Here is a 24165-nt window from a genome sequence, read left to right on the forward strand (position 1 = left end):
TACCGGATGACGTATGTAGAGCGAACGCCAAAAGTTGCTCTTTTTTCAAAATAAACTTGCGTTCTAATGTCATTTGTCGCGCCGCTCGCGTCCAGTGTAGACTATGGTGTAGACACGAAAGATAACTTTGCGTCTGCTGCCATGCTGGATCCTTCGGTGAGTCGCATAGAAGGCGTCATCGTCTTGCTGCTCCCTCCCCGTTCTGTGATTGGTTCCCTATCTTAGGTGAAAATTAGGTCCATGGTTTCCAGACTGACTAGAAGCGTGAATAAAATCGCGCTGCGCAAGGCAGTATGGGGACACCCAGGCTAATGAAATGGTAGGCTTCAGCAGAGAATGAACGCAATCAGCCGCAGCTCTTCATCAACACCTCTATAAATAAAGCTGATTCTCCTGTGAGACGCCACACATCTCAGACGTCCATCAGGACCAGACCAACCTTCACGCCGGTCTGATCCGTCAGAAACGGCGCAGAACACTAATTAATGTCTCTTCAACGGGGATCTGAGAAACTCCAACATCTGCTGATGGAGCTGCAAACACTTTTAATCAGAGTCTGACTGTGTTTTCAGATCAAAACTCAATAATAAGAGAAACTGATGACGTCAACCGGGGAACAGCAGATGATTTAGTACTGAATCCCGAATGTCTGCTGGATCAGACCGTCAATTATCGCCTGACAGCTCCTCAGAAAGACAGAGAACACTGGAGGAAGAGGAAGAAGGTGAGACAGGAAGCACATGATCACCTGATTCTCTTTGGCTGAGGACTCCATGAACGCTGCGTTCCACGATTCTGCCAAAGCTTTGCCTTCTTCACAGCTGATAACACTGAGAAACACACAAGACACACGCTCAAACAGACTTTTCTAGATGAAAAATCTCCAGTACAGCAGTATCCTAGCAAAAGAACAATTACTAATGAGACATTCTGCATTGTAATAACTCGCTCTCCAAATATCAAATGTATTGATTCACAATGTTTTAAATTATAACTTCATTTATTTGACTTGTTAAATACAGATAAACACTGACTGTGTTTTTTAATGCAATCAATAATTTGATATTAATCGGGCAATATTCAGATTAGTATGTGATCTGATTGACCTGATCATTTCCTGTTGGTAATAGAGTTACAGTAATTAATAAACTAATAAATGACCAAACTAAATAATTAACCGCTGTTATCTTATGTGCATTTGCCATTTTTATTCATTTATTTTTCAAATGCTAAAATAATTATTTTTGTTTGGAAAAAATGAACTTTGCAAATGCTAAATATTTTCGTTTAAAAAATAAAGAAGTTTGCAAATGCTGAAATAAATAAATACAAATTTTTGTTTGAAAAAAAGAAGTTTGCAAATTCTAAAATAAAAAATAAATTTTGTTTGAAAAAAGAAGTTTGCAAATTCTAAAATAAAAAAATACAAATTTTTGTTTGAAAAAAGAAGTTTGCAAATTCTAAAATAAATTAAAAAATACATATTTTTGTTTGAAAAAAAGAAGTTTGCAAATTCTAAAATAAAAAATACAAATTTTTGTTTGAAAAAAAGAAGTTTGCAAATTCTAAAATAAATAAAAAAAAATACATATTTTAGTTTGAAAAAAGTAGTTTGCAAATTCTAAAATAAAAATAAAAAATTTGTTTGAAAAAAAAGTTTGCAAATTCTAAAATAAATTTAAAAAATACATATTTTAGTTTGAAAAAAGAAGTTTGCAAATTCTAAAATAAATTTAAAAAATACATATTTTAGTTTGAAAAAAGAAGTTTGCAAATTTTAAAATAAATTTAAAAAAATACATATTTTAGTTTGAAAAAAGAAGTTTGCAAATTCTAAAATAAATTTAAAAAATACATATTTTAGTTTGAAAAAAAGAAGTTTGCAAATTTTAAAATAAATTTAAAAAATACATATTTTTGTTTGAAAAAAAAAAACACTTTCAAATACTAAATTAAACAAATAAAAACTAAAATAAAACAACGAATTATTTTTATTTGTCAAAACTAAACTTTGCAAATGCTAAAATAAATAAATAAATACTTAGTTTTGTTTGGAAAAAAACTGAATGATATAAAAATCTTTTATATCATTAATGAGATGATTATAAATGAACAACGCACACATAAGAGTTAAATCTGAATCCTGACGGATGCAGAATCTCAGGATCGATTTGCTGCAGACCAGCGTTTGCACACGACACACACACAGATGAAACACAGCGACATGCAGAGACTGTGTGTGTGTGTCATTAGGCTTCAGTCCAGCAATAACCAACTCATCCTGCTCCCGAGGCTCACGTTACGCTCATATGATGAAGAAAACACCGCCTCAGATCCAACATTACATCACATCCCCTACATCTACTTCCTGTTTATTCCCAGTCAGCTACTGTTTGAAATACATGCTCCTAGAGATGGATTCACAGATGAGAGCGACGAGGATCTCTGGTTCCCACAGGAACATGTGAACATACTGGAGAACCTCCATTAATCATCATGAGAGCAGAACATTGATCAAACTCATGCAGAATCAGCCTGACGTCACGTACCGCTCCATGTGAAGGTCTTTCTTATTGCCCACCAGCATTATGGGTACTCTAGGGAAGAAGAAGAGGACACTGGGACATTACTGATGAACATTTAAGACACACAGACATTAATGAGTGTTTAATAGATGTAAGCGTCATTTATTCAGCAGTACAGTCTAAATGCTTAATGCATGTTTCTGGATTTATTATGCATTTTTTAACTGGTTAAATATGTTTTCTTTAGAAATGTATCACATTGTAACTTTGCAAATGCTAAATCAAACAAACAAAAAAAAATACATAAAATAAAAAATAATCTTTTTATTTGAAAAACTAAACTTCGCAAATCTCTTTAAAAATTAGCTTTGCAAACACCAAATTAAACAAATATATAAACATATAATAAAACATAAATACATTTTTTTAAATAAAAGTGAATAAAAATAAATAAACATTTTTGCAAATGCTAAAAAAAACATTGCCTTTAAAAATTAGCTTTGCAAATTCTAAAATAAATAAATAAAGTTTGAAAAAAAAAAAACATTGCAAATGGTAAATTTAAAAAAAAATACTTAAAATGAAGCAACAAAATATTTTTGTGTGAAAAAAAAAAACTAAACTTTGCAAATGCTAAACTGAACACAAAAATACAAAACAAAACAATAAAATATTTTTGTGTGGAAAAAAAAATAAACTTTGCAAATGCTAAATATTTTGGTTTAGAAAAAAACTTTGCAAATGCTAAAATAAATATTTTTTGTGTGGAAAAAATTACATTTGCAAATGCTAAACTGAACAAAAAAAATACAAAATTAATAAATATTTTTGTTTTAAATAAAATAAACTTTGCAAATGCTGACAAAAATAAATATTTATTTGCAAATGCTAAATTAAACAGAAAATTCATAAAACAAAATAATATTTTTATCAAAAAAACTAAACTTTGCAAATACTAAAAAGAAAAATCTTTAAAATTGAGCTTTACAAACGTTAAATTAAATATATTAAAAACATAAAATAATTAAATAAAATTAAACATTGTTAAAAAAGCTGAACTTTGCAAATGCAATATAAAAAAACGAATAAAAATATTTTTGCTTAAATGTAAACTTTGTAAATGCTAAATATTTTGGTTTGAAAAAAAAGAACTTTGCAAATGCTAAAATAAATCTGTTTAAAAAAAGTAACAAAAAACTTTAGTTTAGTAAATTAAACAAATATATAAATAATATATAACAAAAATAAATAAAATTATGTTAAAAAAGCTGAACTTTGCAAATGCAAAATAAAAATGAATAAAAGTAAATAAAAATAGTTTTGCTTTAACAAACTTGAACTTTGCAAATGCTAATAATGCTAATAAAAAAGACTTACTGTACTTTTCCCACCATATCCAACAACTTTTCATGGATAACTTTTACTACTTCAAAACTGCAAAAAAGACAGAGACGGATCAGAATTGGGAATTTTAAAAACTAGCTATTTTTTTCGAAAGTTATTTATATATGAGAATAAATCAGACAGAGATGATTAACCAGAATAAAATCTTATTGCATCATTCATAAAGCAATTAAACACCTGCTAAAAACTAAACTGATGCAGAAACCTCATCATCATCAGAAAGCATTAGAGAGACTTTCATGAAGTTCATGGAGTTGTGACATTGTCTGGGTCAGAGTTAATACAGCTATATCCAGTCTTTGGGTTTTTATCTCTAGGTGTTTATAGACACATAAATATTCACATATTCAGATTCTGAAACCGCAAACATTGTCAGCACTGCTTCATATCATTCAGGCTGATGGCTGAGAGATTTTATAACTGACAAAGCAGAGCCTGATAATAATAATAATATAATTTAACTAGATTCAAGACAAACTTTAGTTGGCTTGAGAAAGCCTTGCTTGAAAGCAGCTGTAAAAGTTTTGAACTTTATACAGATAGATTATATGATTAGCATGTTGCTAGCATGATTAGAATGTAGTTAGCATGATTCGAATATTTTTATAGCATGTTTACTATGTTTCTAGCATGATTAGCAAGTTACTAGCATGTCATTAGCACGTTTCTAACATGATTAACAAGTTGCTAGCATGTTTCTAGCATTATTAGCAAGTTGCTAGCCTGACTAACGTTGCTAGCATGATTAGCAAGTTATTAGCATGTTTCTAGAATTATTAGCAAGTTGCTAGCATGTTTTTAACCTGACTAACAAGTTGCTAGCATGATTAGCAAGTTATTAGCAAGTTGCTAGCATGTTTTTAACCTAACTAGCAAGTTGCTAGCATGTTTCTAGCATTATTAGCAAGTTGCTAGCATGTTTTTAACCTGACTAGCAAGTTGCTAGCATGATTAGCAAGTTATTCGCATGTTTCTAGCATTATTAGCAAGTTGCTAGCATGTTTTTAACCTGACTAGCAAGTTGCTAGCATGTTTCTAGCATTATCAGCAAGTTGTTAGCATGTTTTTAACCTGACTAGCAAGTTGCTAGCATGTTTCTAGCATTATTAGCAAGTTGCTAGCATGTTTTTAACCTGACTAGCAAGTTGCTAGCATGTTTCTAGCATTATTAGCAAGTTGCTAGCATGTTTTTAACCTGACTAGCAAGTTGCTAGCATGTTTCTAGCATTATTAGCAAGTTGCTAGCATGATTAGCAAGTTATTAGCATGTTTCTAGCATTATTAGCAAGTTGCTAGCATGTTTTTAACCTGACTAGCAAGTTGCTAGCATGTTTCTAGCATTATTAGCAAGTTGTTAGCATGATTAGCAAGTTATTAGCAAGTTATTAGCATGTTTCTAGCATTATTAGCAAGTTGCTAGCATGTTTTTAACCTGACTAGCAAGTTGCTAGCATGTTTCTAGCATTATTAGCAAGTTGCTAGCATGTTTTTAACCTGACTATCAAGTTGCTAGCATGTTTCTAGCATTATTAGCAAGTTGCTAGCATGATTAGAAAGTTATTAGCATGTTTCTAGCATTATTAGCAAGTTGCTAGCATGTTTTTAACCTGACTAGCAAGTTGCTAGCATGTTTCTAGCATTATTAGCAAGTTGCTAACATGTTTTTAACCTGACTAACAAGTTGCTAGCATTATTAGCAAGTTGCTAACATGTTTTTAACCTGACTAACAAGTTGCTAGCATGATTAGCAAGTTATTAGCATGTTTCTAACATGATTAACAAGTTGCTAGTATGTTTATAACATGATTAGCAAAGCTGCTACCATGTTTCTAACATGATTAACAAGTAGCTAGCATGTTTTTCCAACATAATTAGCAAGTTGCTTACATGTTTCTAGCATGATTAGCACGTTATTAACATGTCATTAGCATGACTGACAAGTTACTTGCATTTTTCTATAATGATTAAAGGTTGTATCAGCGATTTCTAGCCTAAAACATAAAGTGTCAATTTAGCTGACCTTTCTTCACGATCCGCTCGCTGCCTGCCCCATAAATTGTCTGTGAAAAAACCGCGTCTCTCTGGTCAGCCTAGGGTCCGAGATATGCCAAAAAAACAATCGGCAAACAAACAGTGTTCCAACCAATCAGCGTCAGGGGTTTGGTGTTGTGGACTTTCCTACTGGTGCTGGGACGTGAGGGAGGCGGAGCGAAAGTCCATAACACCAAACCCCTGACGCTGATTGGTTGGAACACTGTTTGTTTTTGTGTGGAAAGGTTGGTAGTGCAGATTGTTTTTTTGGCATATCTCGGACCCTAGGCTGACCAGAGAGACGCGGTTTTTTCACAGACAATTTATGGGGCAGGCAGCGAGCGGATCGTGATGAAAGGTCAGCTGAATTTGACACTTTATGTTTTAGGCTAGAAATCGCTGATACAACCTTTAATAAATTGCTAGCATTTTTCTATCATGATTAACAAGTTATTAACATGTTTCTAGCATTATTAGCAAGTTGGTAACATGTTTCTAACCTGACTAACATGTTGCTAGCATGATTAGCAAGTTGCTAGCATGTTTCTAGCATTATTAACAAGTTGGTAACATGTTTCTAACCTGACTAACATGTTGCTAGCATGATTAGCAAGTTGCTAGCATGTTTCTAGCATTATTAGCAAGTTGGTAACATGTTTTTAACCTGACTAACAAGTTGCTAGCATGATTAGCAAGTTAGTAGCATGTTTCTAACACGATTAACAAGTTGGTAACATGTTTCTAACCTGACTAACATGTTGCTAGCATGATTAGCAAGTTGCTAGCATGTTTCTAGCATTATTAACAAGTTGGTAACATGTTTCTAACCTGACTAACATGTTGCTAGCATGATTAGCAAGTTGCTAGCATGTTTCTAGCATTATTAGCAAGTTGGTAACATGTTTTTAACCTGACTAACAAGTTGCTAGCATGATTAGTAAGTTATTAGCATGTTTCTAACACGATTAACAAGTGGCTAGCATGTTTCTAACCTGACTAACAAGTTGCTAGCATGATTAGCAAGTTGCTAGCATGTATCTAACCTGACTAACAAGTTGCTAGCACGATTAGCAAGTTATTAGCATGTTTCTAACATGATTAACAAGTAGCTAGCATGTTTTCCCAACATAATTAGCAAGTTGCTAACATGTTTCTAGCATGATTAGCACGTTATTAACATGTCATTAGCATGACTGACAAGTTACTAGCATTTTTCTATCATGATTAATAAATTGCTAGCATGTTTCTAGCATGATAAGTTGCTATGTTTAGCATTTTATAACATGTTAGCATGTTGTTAACATGTTTCTAGCATGATAAACAAGTTGCTATGTTTCTAGCATGATTAGCACGTTATTAACATGTCATTAGCATGACTGACAAGTTATTAGCATTATTCTATCATGATTAACATGTTTCTAGCATGACTGTAGTTGCTAGGCTAGGCTAGGCTCGATAGTTCAGTGGATCAGAAACAGTTGATAGAAGGGAAGCTTGATTGAGTCTCAAGGGATTCTGGCAGTTTAAATTTGAATTTTTGAATAGCGTTGATCATTTGAACATTCTAACAGTCGGTTAACGTTCAGAACATAAAGTCTGGTCTTATTTGATGACTCTGTGAAAGCGGAGAGATCTTCTAGAAATAAGACGTGTCTCAAACGAATGAGAATTCACTCAGATGCAATGTTTTATTCATAAACCATATTCTGACCGTCATCAGAAGAGCGCTGCAGAGTTTCAGTGGTTTTTATCTTCACATTAAACACAGACGCTTCCTTCAGATTGTGCTTCAAAGAAGAGAAAACCTGAGGAATTATCAAGCATCAGGAGAAATACTCAAGATTCGTACCTTTTATTTGACGTGACTGAATACACCAAAATATAACCGTTGATATCTATGGAGTACGTCTGTGGGAAAATAGAGTATTCGTCCTGAAAGAGAGAACATGCAAAACACACTTCAGATTAAATCTAAATTGCAATCTATAAATTTATGACATCCTGTTTTTATATTTTTGTTATTATATTATTATTTATCAACTATTATGTTTGTTAAGATTTCGAATTAGACTTTACATTTTCAGTTTTTTAATTTTAAATACAATTTACTCTTTTATTTTTACATTTATGTGCTCTTTTTTATATTTTTATTTACTTTTAATTAATTTCTGAAAAAAAAAAAAAAACACTGCAAATGTTAAAATAAATTTAATTTGAAAAAAAAAAAAAAAACTAAAATAAACAATATTTTTGTTTGAAAAAAAAAAACTTTAGAAATACTAAATTAAACAACAAAAAAAATCATAAAATAAGAAAAACATTGCAAATGCTAAAATAAATATTTTTTTTGTGAAAAAAATCTTTGAAATTGCTAAATTACACAAACATAAAAAAATCATAAAATAAAACAACGAAATATTTTTGTTTGACAAAAACTAAACTTTGCAAATGCTAAATAATAAAAAAAATCTTTAAAAATGAGCTTGGCAAATGCTAAAATAAATTAATATTTTAGCAATTGTAGAATGTCAACTTTAACCTTCCTGTTTTATTTCAGAAAGATGAAATCAAAATTTTAATCTAAGAATAAATTTGTGTTTTAATTTTATATTTAATCTATGTTTGTTAATATTTTAAATTAGATTTTACAGTTTTAGATTTTTTTATTTTAATTTTAACTAAAAAATAAATGAATAAATAAAACGAAACAAAAAACATCTTCGTAAATGCTAAACTAAATAAATGTTAAAGTTTTAATAAAGTTAAAACCCTGAACTTTGCAAATGCTCAATTAAACAAACAAACAAAAAATCTAAAATAAAACAATGAGTGTTTTGTTTGAAAAAAAAAAAAAAAAAAAACTAAACTTTGCAAATGTTAAATATTTTGGTTTGGAAAGAAATAACTTTAGTATTATAACTGCTATATAAAAAAAAATAAAAAAATACACAATGAAATATTTTTGTTTGAAAAAAAAAAAAAAAACTAAACTTTGCAAATGTTAAATATTTTGGTTTGGAAAAAAATAACTTTAGTATTATAACTGCTATATAAAAAAAAAATAAAATACACAATGAAATATTTTTGTTTGAAAAAAACAACAACGAAACTTTGCAAATGCTAAATATTTTAGTTTGAAAAAATTAATTTGCAAACGCTTAAATAAATGATAATAATACATTAAAAATGGTTTAATTTCTTAATATTTATTTAAAACAACAACTGCCTTGTTTCACAGGTTCACAGTCTTTCACGGATTCATTTCTCCATCAAAATGTGTTTGAGAACCATGCAATCTCACTAGTATTGGACTCTGAACATACTGCTGAAAAGTATGTTTTTATAAAAACAATGTATGAATATAAAATATAATGTAAATAAAAACAATTGAACACTGTAAATACAGACGTGGTTCTCACCTGCCCCGCCGTGTCGACAAGCTGCAGGTGATACTCCTGACCGTTCACTGTGATCATTTTCGTAAATGCTAAAAAAAAAAAAAAAAAAAAAAAACATAAATACAGTAAAAATTCTGATATATTATTCCAATTTACAACAGCTGTTTTCTATGTGAATCTTTGCTAAAATGTAATTGATTTTTGTGCTCAAAGCTGAATTTTCATCATCATTACTTCAGTCTTCAGAAATCATTCTAATATACTGATCTGCTGTTCAAGAAACATTTCTGATTATTAGCAATGTTGAAAACAGTTATGCTGCCCAATATGTCTGTGCAAACCCATCATACATGTTATTTTTCAGGATTTAGCATTAATAATTTGTCAAAAACAAAATGGATTGTACCGGAAAACTTATTTTCAGTGACAAATTTAGGAACTTTTAATGTTCCTCCTGTCACACAAACAATTTTCTTCAGCTATGCAAATCTAGTTATTACAACTAGTTAATGCGTTTCAGAAAGATAGACGTGTATAGTGCTGAAAACAAAAATATTACATGTCATTGATTAATATTTACTGAGTAATTTACTATTTTGTAGAGGGTTGTCAAAATGGCAATTTTCAGCTGAGATCAAGTTACAGGGGGGTAAAAATGACTTTAGAAATATTAGATTATTTTTACAGAGAGATTGGTAGCTCTATTAGTAAAATCTGTTGACTTCAGCAATCTTTGTTGCATTATGTACCAATGGTTACCATTAAAAAATGAGGAAACAGCACTTTTTCAAGTTTTTCTCCCAAGTTTCCATTCTTGTAACTCAAGAAGTATTAAAGATATCTGAATGCTCTTTTAGATATTGGGTCTTATCAAACTTTCCGTTTGGCATCCTTATTTTTAATGCCTCATAAGATTTGGTTCCAGAGATATTGGAATGTCAATATGGCTCTAGTAGTAAATCGTTAAATTATACACATTTTCAGTGGTCAAAAACCAAATGTGGGTCAGTTTGCAAAAATACAATACTTCTTTTATTTAAAGAGAAATGTCTAAAGAACAAATAATGTTGAAACTAGAGATGTATCTCTTTTCTTTTCTTTTCTTTTCTTTTCTTTTCTTTTCTTTTCTTTTCTTTTCAACTGCTTTGAACATGTCTGAGTGCCATAAATATTCTTTTTCCAAAGTTTGCATGCCTATAACTCAAGAAATATTAAAGATATTGCAATATGCTTTTAGATTCTGGTTCTTAATGAACGTTTTTTTTTTGGAATCCTAATTTTCAAGGCCTTACATCATTCAGTCCCAGAGATATAGGGATCTCAATGAGGCTCCATGTCCAGATTGTTGAGCCATGGAGCCATGTTGAAATTCCAATATCTCTGGAACCAAATCTCATAGGGCATTAAAAATAAAGATGCCAAAAGGAAAGTTTGTTAAGACCCAATATCTAAAACAGCATTAAGATATATTTAATACTTCTTGAGTTACAGGCATGCAAACTCGGGAGAAAAACCTTTAAAAAGTGCTGTTTCCTCATTTTTGAATGGTCACCATTGACACATAATGCAACAAAGATTGCTAAAGTCAACTGATTTTACTAATATAGCTACTAATCTCTGTGTACAAATAACATTATGATGCTGCCATCTTTCTTAAATAATTTTTACCCCCCTGTAATTTGGCTCTGAATCTTAGCTGAAAATTGCCATTTTGACCTCCCTCTACAAAACAGTGGATTACTCTGTAAATATTCATCCATGACATTTAATATTTCAGTGTCATGTCTATCTTTCTGTAGAAAAAAATTTGTAAAATCAAACATTTGAGCCGGGGAAGTTTTTGAAATTAGGTTGATTTGACACAGACTGACCCACTAGGATGTGATCTGATTCACTTACTGTTTTCAATTGTGGGGTCGTAGGAGTCGACAAACTGGCCTTCCACAAACTGTATTGTCAAGGAGGATTTCCCTGAAACACATAAAAACATCATAGTCAGAAAATGACCATCTTTACCTTAGAGATCAGCTCACAGAATACATACACATGCATGATAGATTCATGCAAAAGAGGTTTGCACAGTGATGCACCAACTTAAATCATAATTCCAAATGAAACAAATAGCTTAATTTATCAAGAACCTGCCACAATGCCACAAAAAGCTTTTTTTTTTAATGCAAAATATTATGTTTTCTGGTTTCTCAGTGTGTGAATGCCTGCTGATGAAACATGTCTCCATTCAGAAGAGCGTTTGTGATGAAGCTGCCATAGTGGTAGTAACGCAGGACATTCACATTCATACACACACAAAATCAAGTGTGTGGGCAGATTCGCCCTGCAGCCTGTTGCTATAACAACGGCCAGCTCCTCTCCGCATCCAGCATTTGTAAATGTGTGCTCTCATTCACAGGGAAAAGCCCACAGGAACATGGGGACTCTCCGGAACGGAAGTGCACTCTTTGAAGGACAGATGCATGTTTGATTAAACCGGCTGATGGATTACAAATGAAACATCCAAATATGATTCATCAATCAAAACAAACAAAAAAAAATCTATCATAAATAAACTAAATTGTGAAAAGCGGGCATTACTAAAGTCTATTTCATACTAATCCAGCTGATTGACTTTTCAAATGGCATTTACATAAGACCAAAACCTTCAAAAATGTTACATTTGTCAGTTACATTTAAATCAGGGATTAAATGTTACATATGTAGCAAGTCTGTCTCAGCAGCTCAGATGATACATTCAAAAAGAAACACTTACATTCAAAAGTAACATTCTGACATTATGGTTACATTTAAATCAGGGATAAAATGTTACAATCGTAGCAAGTCTGTCTCAGCAGCTCAAATGATACATTCAAAAAGAAACAGTTGCATTCAAAAGTAACAAACTGACAAAAAAGGTCACATATAGCGTGTTACGATTTCTCCTATTGATACATTTACAATATTTATAATATATTATAACACATTAATCTCGGAGCATTCCAACTTTACTCTCAGAGCATTCCGGCTTTTTCTTGAAACATTCCGACTTTACTCTGGAAACTTTACTCTCGAAACATTCCGACTTTACTCTGGAAACTTTACTCTCGGAGCATTCCGGCTTTACTCTCTAAACTTTACTCCAGCTTTACTCTCTGAGCGTTCCGGCTTTTTCTCGAAACATTCCGACATTACTCTTGAAGCATTCAGGCTTTACTCTCGAAGCATTCCGGCTTTTTCTCAAAACATTCCGACTTTACTCTTGAAGCATTCAGGCTTTACTCTCGAAGCATTCCGGCTTTTTCTCAAAACATTCTGACTTTACTCTCGAAGGATTCAGGCTTTACTCGCAAAGCATTCCGGCTTTTTCTCGAAACATTCCGGCTTTTTCTCGAAACATTCCGGCTTTACTCTAGAAGGATTCAGGCTTCACTCTCGGAGCATTCAGGCTTTACTCTCGAAGCATTCCGGCTTTACTCTCGAAGCATTCCGGCTTTACTCTCGAAGCATTCCGGCTTTTTCTTGAAACATTCCGACTTTACTCTCGAAGCATTCCGGCTTTACTCTCGAAGCATTACGGCTTTTTCTTGAAACATTCCGACTTTACTCTCGAAGCATTCCGGCTTTACTCTCGAAGCATTCCGGCTTTTTCTTGAAACATTCTGACTTTACTCTCGAAGCATTCCGGCTTTATTCTCGGAGCATTCCGACTTTACTCTCGAAGCATTCCAGCTTTACTCTCGGAGCATTCCGGCTTTTTCTTGAAACATTCCGACTTTACTCTAAGCATTCCGGCTTTACTCTCGAAGCATTCCGGCTTTTTCTTGAAACATTCCGACTTTACTCTCGAAACTTTACTCTGGCTCAATCTCTGAGCATTCCGGCTTTTTCTCGAAACATTCCGACTTTACTCTCGAAGCATTCCGGCTTTACTCTCGAAGCATTCCGGCTTTTTCTTGAAACATTCCGGCTTTACTCTCGAAACTTTACTCTGGCTCAATCTCTGAGCATTCCGGCTTTTTCTCGAAACATTCCGACTTTACTCTGGAAACTTTACTCTCGAAACATTCCGACTTTACTCTGGAAACTTTACTCTCGGAGCATTCCGGCTTTACTCTCTAAACTTTACTCCAGCTTTACTCTCTGAGCGTTCCGGCTTTTTCGAAACATTCCGACTTTACTCTTGAAGCATTCAGGCTTTACTCTCGAAGCATTCCGGCTTTTTCTCAAAACATTCTGACTTTACTCTCGAAGGATTCAGGCTTTACTCGCAAAGCATTCCGGCTTTTTCTCGAAACATTCCGGCTTTTTCTCGAAACATTCCGGCTTTACTCTAGAAGGATTCAGGCTTCACTCTCGGAGCATTCAGGCTTTACTCTCGAAGCATTCCGGCTTTACTCTCGAAGCATTACGGCTTTACTCTCGAAGCATTCAGGCTTTACTCTCGAAGCATTCCGGCTTTTTCTTGAAACATTCCGACTTTACTCTCGAAGCATTCCGGCTTTACTCTCGGAGCATTCCGACTTTACTCTCGAAGCATTCCAGCTTTACTCTCGGAGCATTCCGGCTTTTTCTTGAAACATTCCAACTTTACTCTAAGCATTCCGGCTTTACTCTCGAAGCATTCCGGCTTTTTCTTGAAACATTCCGACTTTACTCTCGAAACTTCACTCTGGCTCAATCTCTGAGCATTCCGGCTTTTTCTCGAAACATTCCGACTTTACTCTCGAAGCATTCCGGCTTTACTCTCGAAGCATTCCGGCTTTTTCTTGAAACATTCCGGCTTTACTCTCGAAACTTTACTCTGGCTCAATCTCTGAGCATTCCGGCTTTTTCTTGAAACATTCCGACTTTACTCTCGAAACTTCACTCTGGCTCAATCTCTGAGCATTCCGGCTTTTTCTCGAAACATTCCGACTTTACTCTCGAAGCATTCCGGCTTTACTCTCGAAGCATTCCGGCTTTTTCTTGAAACATTCTGGCTTTACTCTCGAAACTTTACTCTGGCTCAATCTCTGAGCATTCCGGCTTTTTCTCGAAACATTCCGACTTTACTCTGGAAACTTTACTCTCGAAACATTCCGACTTTACTCTGGAAACTTTACTCTCGGAGCATTCCGGCTTTACTCTCTAAACTTTACTCCAGCTTTACTCTCTGAGCGTTCCGGCTTTTTCTCGAAACATTCCGACTTTACTCTTGAAGCATTCAGGCTTTACTCTCGAAGCATTCCGGCTTTTTCTCAAAACATTCTGACTTTACTCTCGAAGGATTCAGGCTTTACTCGCAAAGCATTCCGGCTTTTTCTCGAAACATTCCGGCTTTTTCTCGAAACATTCCGGCTTTACTCTCGGAGCATTCAGGCTTTACTCTCGAAGCATTCCGGCTTTACTCTCGAAGCATTACGGCTTTACTCTCGAAGCATTACGGCTTTACTCTCGAAGCATTCAGGCTTTACTCTCGAAGCATTCCGGCTTTTTGTTGAAACATTCCGACTTTACTCTCGAAGCATTCCGGCTTTACTCTCGAAGCATCCCGTTTTTTTTGTTGAAACATTCCGACTTTACTCTCGAAGCATTCCGGCTTTACTCTCGGAGCATTCCGACTTTACTCTCGAAGCATTACGGCTTTACTCTCGGAGCATTCCGGCTTTTTCTCAAAACATTCTGACTTTACTCTCGAAGGATTCAGGCTTTACTCGCAAAGCATTCCGGCTTTTTCTCGAAACATTCCGGCTTTTTCTCGAAACATTCCGGCTTTACTCTCGGAGCATTCAGGCTTTACTCTCGAAGCATTCCGGCTTTTTCTCAAAACATTCTGACTTTACTCTTGAAGCATTCAGGCTTTACTCTCGAAGCATTCCGGCTTTTTCTCAAAACATTCTGACTTTACTCTCGAAGGATTCAGGCTTTACTCGCAAAGCATTCCGGCTTTTTCTCGAAACATTCCGGCTTTTTCTCGAAACATTCCGGCTTTACTCTCAGAGCATTCAGGCTTTACTCTCAAAGCATTCCGGCTTTACTCTCGAAGCATTACGGCTTTACTCTCGAAGCATTCAGGCTTTACTCTCGAAGCATTCCGGCTTTTTGTTGAAACATTCCGACTTTACTCTCGAAGCATTCCGGCTTTACTCTCGAAGCATCCCGTTTTTTTTGTTGAAACATTCCGACTTTACTCTCGAAGCATTCCGGCTTTACTCTCGGAGCATTCCGACTTTACTCTCGAAGCATTACGGCTTTACTCTCGGAGCATTCCGGCTTTTTCTTGAAACATTCCGACTTTACTCTAAGCATTCCGGCTTTTTCTTGAAACATTCCGACTTTACTCTCGAAACTTTACTCTGGCTCAATCTCTGAGCATTCCGGCTTTTTCTCGAAACATTCCGACTTTACTCTCGAAGCATTCCGGCTTTACTCTCGAAGCATTCCGGCTTTTTCGTGAAACATTCCGGCTTTACTCTCGAAACTTTACTCTGGCTCAATCTCTGAGCATTCCGGCTTTTTCTCGAAACATTCCGACTTTACTCTCATAGCATTCCGGCTTTACTCTCAGATAGGGCTGGGCGATTTTTCCGATTTTATCGATTAATTCAAATTTAATGTTTTGTCATGATTTTATTTTTTAGAAATCGAGGAATCGCGATTTTTAATAAAAATATTACAAAACGTTAGGATTAGACATATATATTTGTATTCAGAAAGGCACGGAAAACAAATAATGCAAGCCACTAAAGGGATATGATTAGCTGCGTGCTAGCAAGTTAGCCGGACCCTGATCAGCATATTTATGTTTGCGCTGAGGGGAGCTTCAAAGGTTTCTACGTGTTTTTGCAACGTAGAGTAATGTATCACGGACATATCTCACGAATCCTTTCATAAATAAAGTGTAGAGAGAGTGTAAATGGGAGATTGATTGTACAGTATAGCGAGCGTCGTTGATTATAATTGCGAACCAAGATGAGTGACAGCTTATAATAACTTTTAAGGGAGTTTGTAAATGAGATATTGTCTGATTATAACACTATTGCCTGATTTTGCTCTATTTCGTCGTCAAAAGTAGTCTGAAACAAGTCACATCTGAGCCGCTGCGCATCTCCACTCAAATAAACGTGTGTTTTTAAACGAATCTATTGAAATGATTCAATTTCCCATTCATAAAGACAGTAACATGCTTTATTTTGAATGAACCAGCGATTCGAACGAATCAAATGAATGATATGATTCAGTAATTAAGTGTCTTGCCGCCACCTGCTGGCAGATCGCTTCAGTTATTTAAATCATTTAATATTTCTGTATTCAAATTTTATATTTTTATATACGATGTAACTGCAAGAGAAAAGCATGAAAATATATATTTTCATATTTATTTGTCTTACAAACATTTACTGTGTATGATAAGAATGGGGCCTGGTGGAAAGCGATCACTTATGCAGTTGCTATGTATATTGCAAAATATATGGTGGTCATATATATTGTGGAAAAGCTGGGGTTTCTTTACATGCTGAAAGTAGTAGGGGGTAAAAAAAAAAAACGATTTAAATCGTAAATCGGATTTTTTGTGAAAAAATTGGGGATTTTATTTTTTGGCCATATCGCCCAGTCCTACTCTCAGAGTATTCCGACTTTTTCTCGAAACATTAAATTTTTTCTCAAAACATTTAGACTTTATTCTCGTAATCTTACAGGGTTTTTTTTGTTAGCGTGGCACTAAAACGTTGTTGTATTGTAGCAATCAGCTATCAGTACTGATAAATCTGCAAAACCTCTAATATTTACAAATGGACATCATAATGTCTCTGGAAGACACAGAGGATGAAAGCTTGATAAAGTAAGCAATTAATGACGTCAACCAAAAAAGAAAACCATTTAAGAAATAAAGCAAGTTGAAGACAATGACAAAAATGAACATTTGTTTCCATTAGAACAACATCACTGATGAATCCTTCACAATCAGGCCAGAAATACAAAGTAAGAGTCTATAAACAGCAACATCTACCGCATTGCTACTGTAGGTCAGGTTTGAGTTGCTCGTTACAAGCGTTTCTCGATCGGAAAACCATTAGAGAGCTGCAGCAGCCCTGCCTTCCCTCCATTTTAATGGAAGCGCATCGGATTTCAAGCATCCTTCCTCATCAGCTCTATAAATAGAGCGTGAAACAGGAGCAAACGCATCAGGAACATATAGTTCCGATCGGCCGCGCGTGACCCCGCAAACAAAGCCCAGATGAGGGTGGCCGGCGTTCAGGCAGTGACCGCTGAAGTGGACACAGAAATCCTCCTACACTAAGCGTCCACGTCTGAGACGAGCAGGAATACTGTACTCTACAACATCAGACGGGTTTGATGACTTCATACGCCATTGCTTTTGGAAATCAGAGATTTTATGGATGGTTTGAGACGCCACAGAAGGCACTGAGTGCATCATTAGGGACTCGAAGGCTTTTGTTAGCAGACTAGCGAGGGTTACGGCATTGCCAGAAATGTCACAAACGCAGAACTGAGTCGGCCTTAAGAATATAAACATAAATCACGTTATAAACGGTTAAAGCTCACATGCATCTGCCATTTTGAGGCCTTAAATGACCTTAAAAGAGATGACAGCATTAAATCAAACATAAAACATGCTTGCATGCTTTTACTAAACATGTCCAAACCAATTTAGAATTAACTAAAGTTAAATTTTTTACATTAAAATCTAATGTTTTGGCAAACCATATTCAAAAACAGTTTAGTTGTTTGTAGTATGAATATCTAAAATAAAATTAAATCTGAACCCTGGACCACAAAATTAAGTCATAAGGGTCAGTTGTTTTTTTTCTCCCATTGATGTATGGTTTGTTAGGATAGGACAATATTTGGCTGAGATACAACTATTTGAAAATTTAGAATCTGAGGGTGAAAAAAAATCTAAATATTGAGAAAATCGCCTTTAAAGTTATCCAAATGAAGTTCATAGCAATGCATATTACTAATTTTGATATATTTATGGTAGGAAATTTACCAAATATCTGCATGGAACATGATATTTAATTAATATCCCAATGATTTTTGGCATAAAAGAAAAAACGATCATTTTGATCCATACAATTTATTGTTGGCTAAACGACAAATTGAAATAGGGATTGTATGAACCCAATCACACATTCAAACAAACATTTACATTTATAGTTTTTATTATTATTTCAATAATTTTCTTTACAGTTTTTGTCATTTATTTTTAAATAAAGTTTCGTAATAGTTTCGTGTAGTTTTGTCATTTTAGTAGCCTTTGTGATTTAAATTTCTATATAGTGTTTGTTCATTATTATTATTATTATTATTTCAGTTTTGGCTATTTTAGTACATTAAATTAAAATGAATATGTTTCTATTTTTATTATGTTATTGTTTCAGTAACATTTTTAATGTTTTTAATCTTATTTTGAGCTATAATAATCAGGATGCATCTAAATTTCAGTCAAAAAATAAGTTCAAATAATTCCATTTGGTTCCATTCAATTTTGGTTCCAAAAGGGCCAAAGTCATTGACCAAAACAGTGGAATTAAATTAGCACATCTCAAGATCATGTTCCATGAAGATTTGTAAATTTCCTACTGTAAATATATCAAAACTTAATTTTTGATTAATAAAATGCATTGCTAAGAACTTCATTTGGACAACTTTAAAGGGGATTTTCTCAGTATTTAGTTTTTTTGGCACCCTCAGATTCCAGATTTTGTATAAAGAGCTGATTTAGATATACTATATAGGGCACATTACACCAGTTTAATATTATGTTTAGAAAAATTATAGTTTCTATTTATTTTGTAAAGCTTTTCTACTTACAATAAGTTTTGCACTGTTTCATATATTTTAGGATATTTTACTTATTTATATTTTAAAAAAAATATATATTGTTTACATAATATAATTGCAATAATACAAGTTCATTATTTAATTATTTTTTATTTTTATATTTTTGATCTTTTATTATTATTAATTCTTTTATTTTTTAAAGTTTTTCTAAGGGCGCCAGATTAAAAACTTCTGATCCATAAACTGAATTAATACATTATTTCTGAATCATTCATAGTTTGGATGCTGCAGGTTTGTCCAGATCCAAGTCTGAATTATTACCCGTATCGGTAATCAACCGATATATCGGCCGATATTTGACTGATATTTTGAGATTGTCGGCATCAGCCAATAACCTGCTACCATATTTCATTTCCAGTTAACACTCAATGTTAATAAATATTGCTTTTTTTAAGCTTTAAGCTTTTTTTTTTCCATTTGTAAGTAAATAAAATACAAATATGGTTAAAAATCTGCTTATGTGTCTATATCTCAACAAGTATAACATATATACTGTACATATCAGCATTAGATATATTTCAGAAATCTGAAAAAACGGTTAAAAACATATATTTATAACAAATTCGAAGATAATGATACATAGATCTGATCTCAAATATGAGTTCTGCATTGTTTTAATGTTTTATTGTGAGTTTTAGAGGATTAATTCATCCAAAAGTCTAAATATCATTATCTGTAAATGTAAAATTCTTCTTAAGCAGCTCTCAAATCTCATTTGTATGGGGTTCAGATTTCCTAGCGAGAGGTTTGGTGTCATTTCTGCTCTTGAGTGTCAAATCTTAATTGAATATGTGAAATGGACAATGAGGTTTGAGACCCAAATTGGAGTCTGAAATGAGTTTAAGAGACTTCTTGTCCATTTTTTCCACTTAACATTCATGGTTTTATGGTGTTTTATGGCCAAGACAGTATGCCAGATGAAATGTAATAATTTCTTCTGGATAATTTGACTCAAAATGTCAAGCTCTGATCTTTCCCATCAGCCCACCGGAGCTGGATCCTGATCCAGTATATTGTATTTTGTCATTTCGAGCAGACTTCTTCTCTCAGCAGTCAAGCATTTACACTAAACACGTGTGCTGATGTGTGTGATGCTTGAGAGAACATGGCATCAGGACACACATGAGTGCATTTCAGCCTTTGGGAATCATTCGGTTCATGCAATCACGACCAAACCTCTAGCATTAACACACTGCACTCAATTTCAACCTCAAGTCACAATGAAATTAAGTTAATTTTGTGCGCTGTAGTATACATATATAAATTAATAAATTAATCCAAAAATTTAAAATTAAAAAGCTGAGGCAAAAAAAAAAAATTTTGTAATACAATTTGGGTAATTGAGCAATTTAACTCACCTTTCAATACTTCAGCCAAACAAATCATACATATTTGTGACCCTGGACCACAAAACCAGCCAAAAGGGTCCATTTTTTTAAATTCTAAAAGTTTAAAAGGTTACAGTATATGTTATACATGTTGACATATAGACACAGAAGCAGCTTTTTAAACATATTTGTACATGTCATTTAAATAAAAATGCTAAATAAATAATTGGATAATGCTGATAATCTCAAAATATCGGTCAAATATCAGCCGATATATTGCTTGTTTGCCAAAATGGGTTACAATTCGGACGTAGATCTATTCTTAAATAATGTATTAATTCAGTTTATAGAGCTGGAGTTTTTAATCTGGCATATAATCTGCCGATAATATCAACATATCAGTTAAATATCGGTATATAAAACAATTAAATAATGAACTTGTATTACTGCAATTAAAAATACAGTATGTCAACAATAAACACTTTTAAAAATAAATAAGTACATCTATAAAATATAAGTAGAAGTAGTAAGTAGAAAAGCTTTACAAAATAAATTTTAAAAATGCAAAATAAATAAATATAGGTCAAATATCAGCCGATATATTGCTTGCTTGCCAAAATGGGTTACAATTGAGAGACATGGATCTATTCTTAAATAATGTATTAATTCAGTTTATAGATTTGAGTTTTTAATTTGGCATCCTTAGAAAAGTTTGTGGGGAAAAAATTGTTAAAATGTAAAAATTTATAATAATAAAAGAGTAAAATAATTAATTATATTAAAATAAATAAATGAATAAATAAATAAATATCAGACGATATATTGCTTGATTGCCAAAATGGGTTAAAATTCGGATATGGATTTATTCTTAAATAATTTGTTAATTCAGTTTATAGATTTGAGTTTTTAATTTGGCATCCTTAGAAAAGTTTAGGGGGAAAAACTTTTCAAATGTAAAAATTATTAATAATAAAAGAGTAAAATAAATAATTATATTAATTTTTTTTAAATAATACAGTTGTGTTATTACAAATAAAAACTTAAATAATAATAAAAAAAATGTATAATATATTTTAAACCATACATAACATATAGTAAGCAAAAAAGCTTAATAAAATAAATACAAAATATATAATAATATAAATATATCTGGTATAATATGCCCTATATAGTATATAACTAGTATACTAATCTAAATCAGGTCTTTATACGTGGAAATATCTAGCTGCCTTTTAAATGTTAGGCTAAGAGACCACAAAACCAGTCATAATTTTGAGATTTATACATCTGAAGGCAAAATAAGTAAGTTTTCCATTGATGTAAGGTTTGTTAGAATAAGACAATATTTGGCTGATACACAACTATTTGAGAATCTGCAATCTGAGAATGCAAAAGAATCAAAATATTGATAAAATCACCTTTAAAGTTGTCCAAATGAAATTTATGCAATGCATATTACTAATCAAAAATTAAGTTTAGATATATTTACGGTAGGAGATTTACTAAATATCTTAATGGCACGTTATCATTCATGACATCTGATATAAAAATCATAACTACAGACCTCTGTAAGATGCTGATGAAGATTTGAACAGACACAGAATGAAAATGCATGAAATATAATGCATGCACACAAGCAGAATAAGCGCTCTGCCACTGAACTGAGGCCTGCATGCATCTGCAGAGCGGCTTTCACATCCTAAAGACAAGTTTGAGATGAGATGCATGAGGATGCAGGGTGTGTTTAGTGATCTTGTATGTCACAAAGCATGCACACTTCAGCTCGTGCTCAAATGCATGCGGTAAGGAGGATGCAGCACGCGCATGGGGTGACATTCAGCTCACGGGAGCACGCACGAATCTCGTGCATGCGGGGAAATGATCAAAATCGGATGCAAACGACACATAAAACGCTAAACTGACGCGTCAGCCACTTACCGACGGATCTGTAGCCCAGGACGGCGATCTTTCGCGATTTCGGCTGCGGCATCTTTTATTTATTCCCTACCACATCAATATCCACATCAAAGAGGGCTCTTCTGCTCCCGAGCGAACGAAATCACATGGATTTGATGCTGTTTTGCGTTTCAACGTCGTGTAGATTGAAAAGGGAAAGTATTAAATCCGTTCCGCCGAATGAAGCGAATATTTTTGATAAATTACGAGGAAAGTCTCAGACTCTGCGTCACTGCCCACCGCAAACCTGCCTTAATTATGCAAGAATGAGCGCGCCGGATTGGCGGAGCTCGGTCTGAGAGGCGGGACGCGTCGCTGGTAATCGCTCAACCATTGGCTGAGCGGGACACAACGGATCTAGAAGTGCGAATGCGATTGGAGGACTGTCGTTGTCAATCATCAGACGGCGGATTAAACATATTCACATGCGATTTACAGTTTTTAGATTTGAAAAGTGCAACAAAAATGTTACTTTACAGTGGAAAGATGTTTCATGCATTATTGAAAACTCTAAAGATAAACAGACCCCCAATTTTTTTATTGTCATTATTGTTAATATTTATTTTAATGGACAAATTTCATATTAATACATGCACATTTCAGCTATTCAAGTTTTTAATTTAATGTATTCCAATAATATTGTTTATATCTCCCCCTGGCACTTACATTTTTTTGTATTTGTTGTGATTTAGTTGTATTGGATGTGTTGAAATTCTGTTAAATAAAATAAATAAAATATGACTGATATTGGATTATCAACTCGTATTATAAAGATTTATTATTATTATTATTATTATTATTATTATATTTATTTATTTTTACCATACTATCACAATTTTTTTTTCACTTTTAATAAATTCTAACATGAAAAAAATCCATGTTTTATAGCATTAAAAAATGAGCGATGCATTATATTGAGTCCATATTGCCCTTAAAAACAAAAACAAAATTAATGTATTCCTATAATATTGTTTATATCTCCCCCTGACATTTTATTTTATTTTTTTTGTATTTGTTGTGATTTAATTAAAATGAACGTGTTGAAATTCTGTTCAATTAAAAAAAGACTGATATTTGATTATAAACTTGTATTTTAAAGATTTATTATATATATATCAACAATAATATGACAATTAAATGAAAATGGGGTGATTTTTGTTCATTGTTTTTCACTTTTAATAACCTCTAACATAAAAAACAGACAGTTTTTTCACTTTTAATAACTTCTAAAGGAAAAAACAAGCTTAATGTATATCTATAATATTGTTTATATCTCACCCTCACATTTGAATTATTTTTGTTTGTTGTGATTTAATTGTATTGAATGTGTTAAAATTCTGTTCAATCAAATAAATAAATAAATAGAAAACAAAAAACTGTACACCACTGATACTAGATCATCAACTCAAATTTTAAAGATTTATTATTATTATTTTAAGATACGATTACAATTAAATGAACATGGGGTGAATTTAAATTAGTTATTTTTTTTACTTTTAATAATTTATAACATGAAAAACTGACAATTTCTCGGTATTTCTGCATTTCTGTGTCTTTTGTTTTTCTCTAAAAAAAACAAAAAAGAAGAAAAAAATCTGATTTTGTGGTAGAAATACTTACTAAAATCACAAAACAAACCTATTCACTCAAAAAGCTAAGGATACACAAAATGACAGTTTC

General features: G+C 33.0%; 1 protein-coding gene across 1 annotated transcript in view; it reads right to left on the reverse strand.

Annotated features, from left to right (window-relative positions):
- rheb (Ras homolog, mTORC1 binding) overlaps positions 1–22722 on the reverse strand; it is a 47631-nt gene extending 24909 nt beyond the window's left edge. Inside the window, exons 1-7 of the mRNA XM_073831026.1 lie at positions 22468–22722; positions 11258–11329; positions 9380–9447; positions 7810–7892; positions 3903–3959; positions 2550–2597; positions 749–830 (exon numbers count right to left, since the gene is read on the reverse strand). Coding sequence (XP_073687127.1) covers positions 749–830; positions 2550–2597; positions 3903–3959; positions 7810–7892; positions 9380–9447; positions 11258–11329; positions 22468–22519 — 462 coding nt within the window. The 5' untranslated portion in view covers positions 22520–22722. The remainder of the gene's footprint in view (positions 1–748; positions 831–2549; positions 2598–3902; positions 3960–7809; positions 7893–9379; positions 9448–11257; positions 11330–22467) is intronic.
- Between the last annotated feature and the right edge of the window lie 1443 nt (positions 22723–24165).

This window comes from Garra rufa, chromosome 24, assembly GCF_049309525.1.
Source record: "Garra rufa chromosome 24, GarRuf1.0, whole genome shotgun sequence".
NCBI classification, from domain to species: domain Eukaryota; kingdom Metazoa; phylum Chordata; class Actinopteri; order Cypriniformes; family Cyprinidae; genus Garra; species Garra rufa.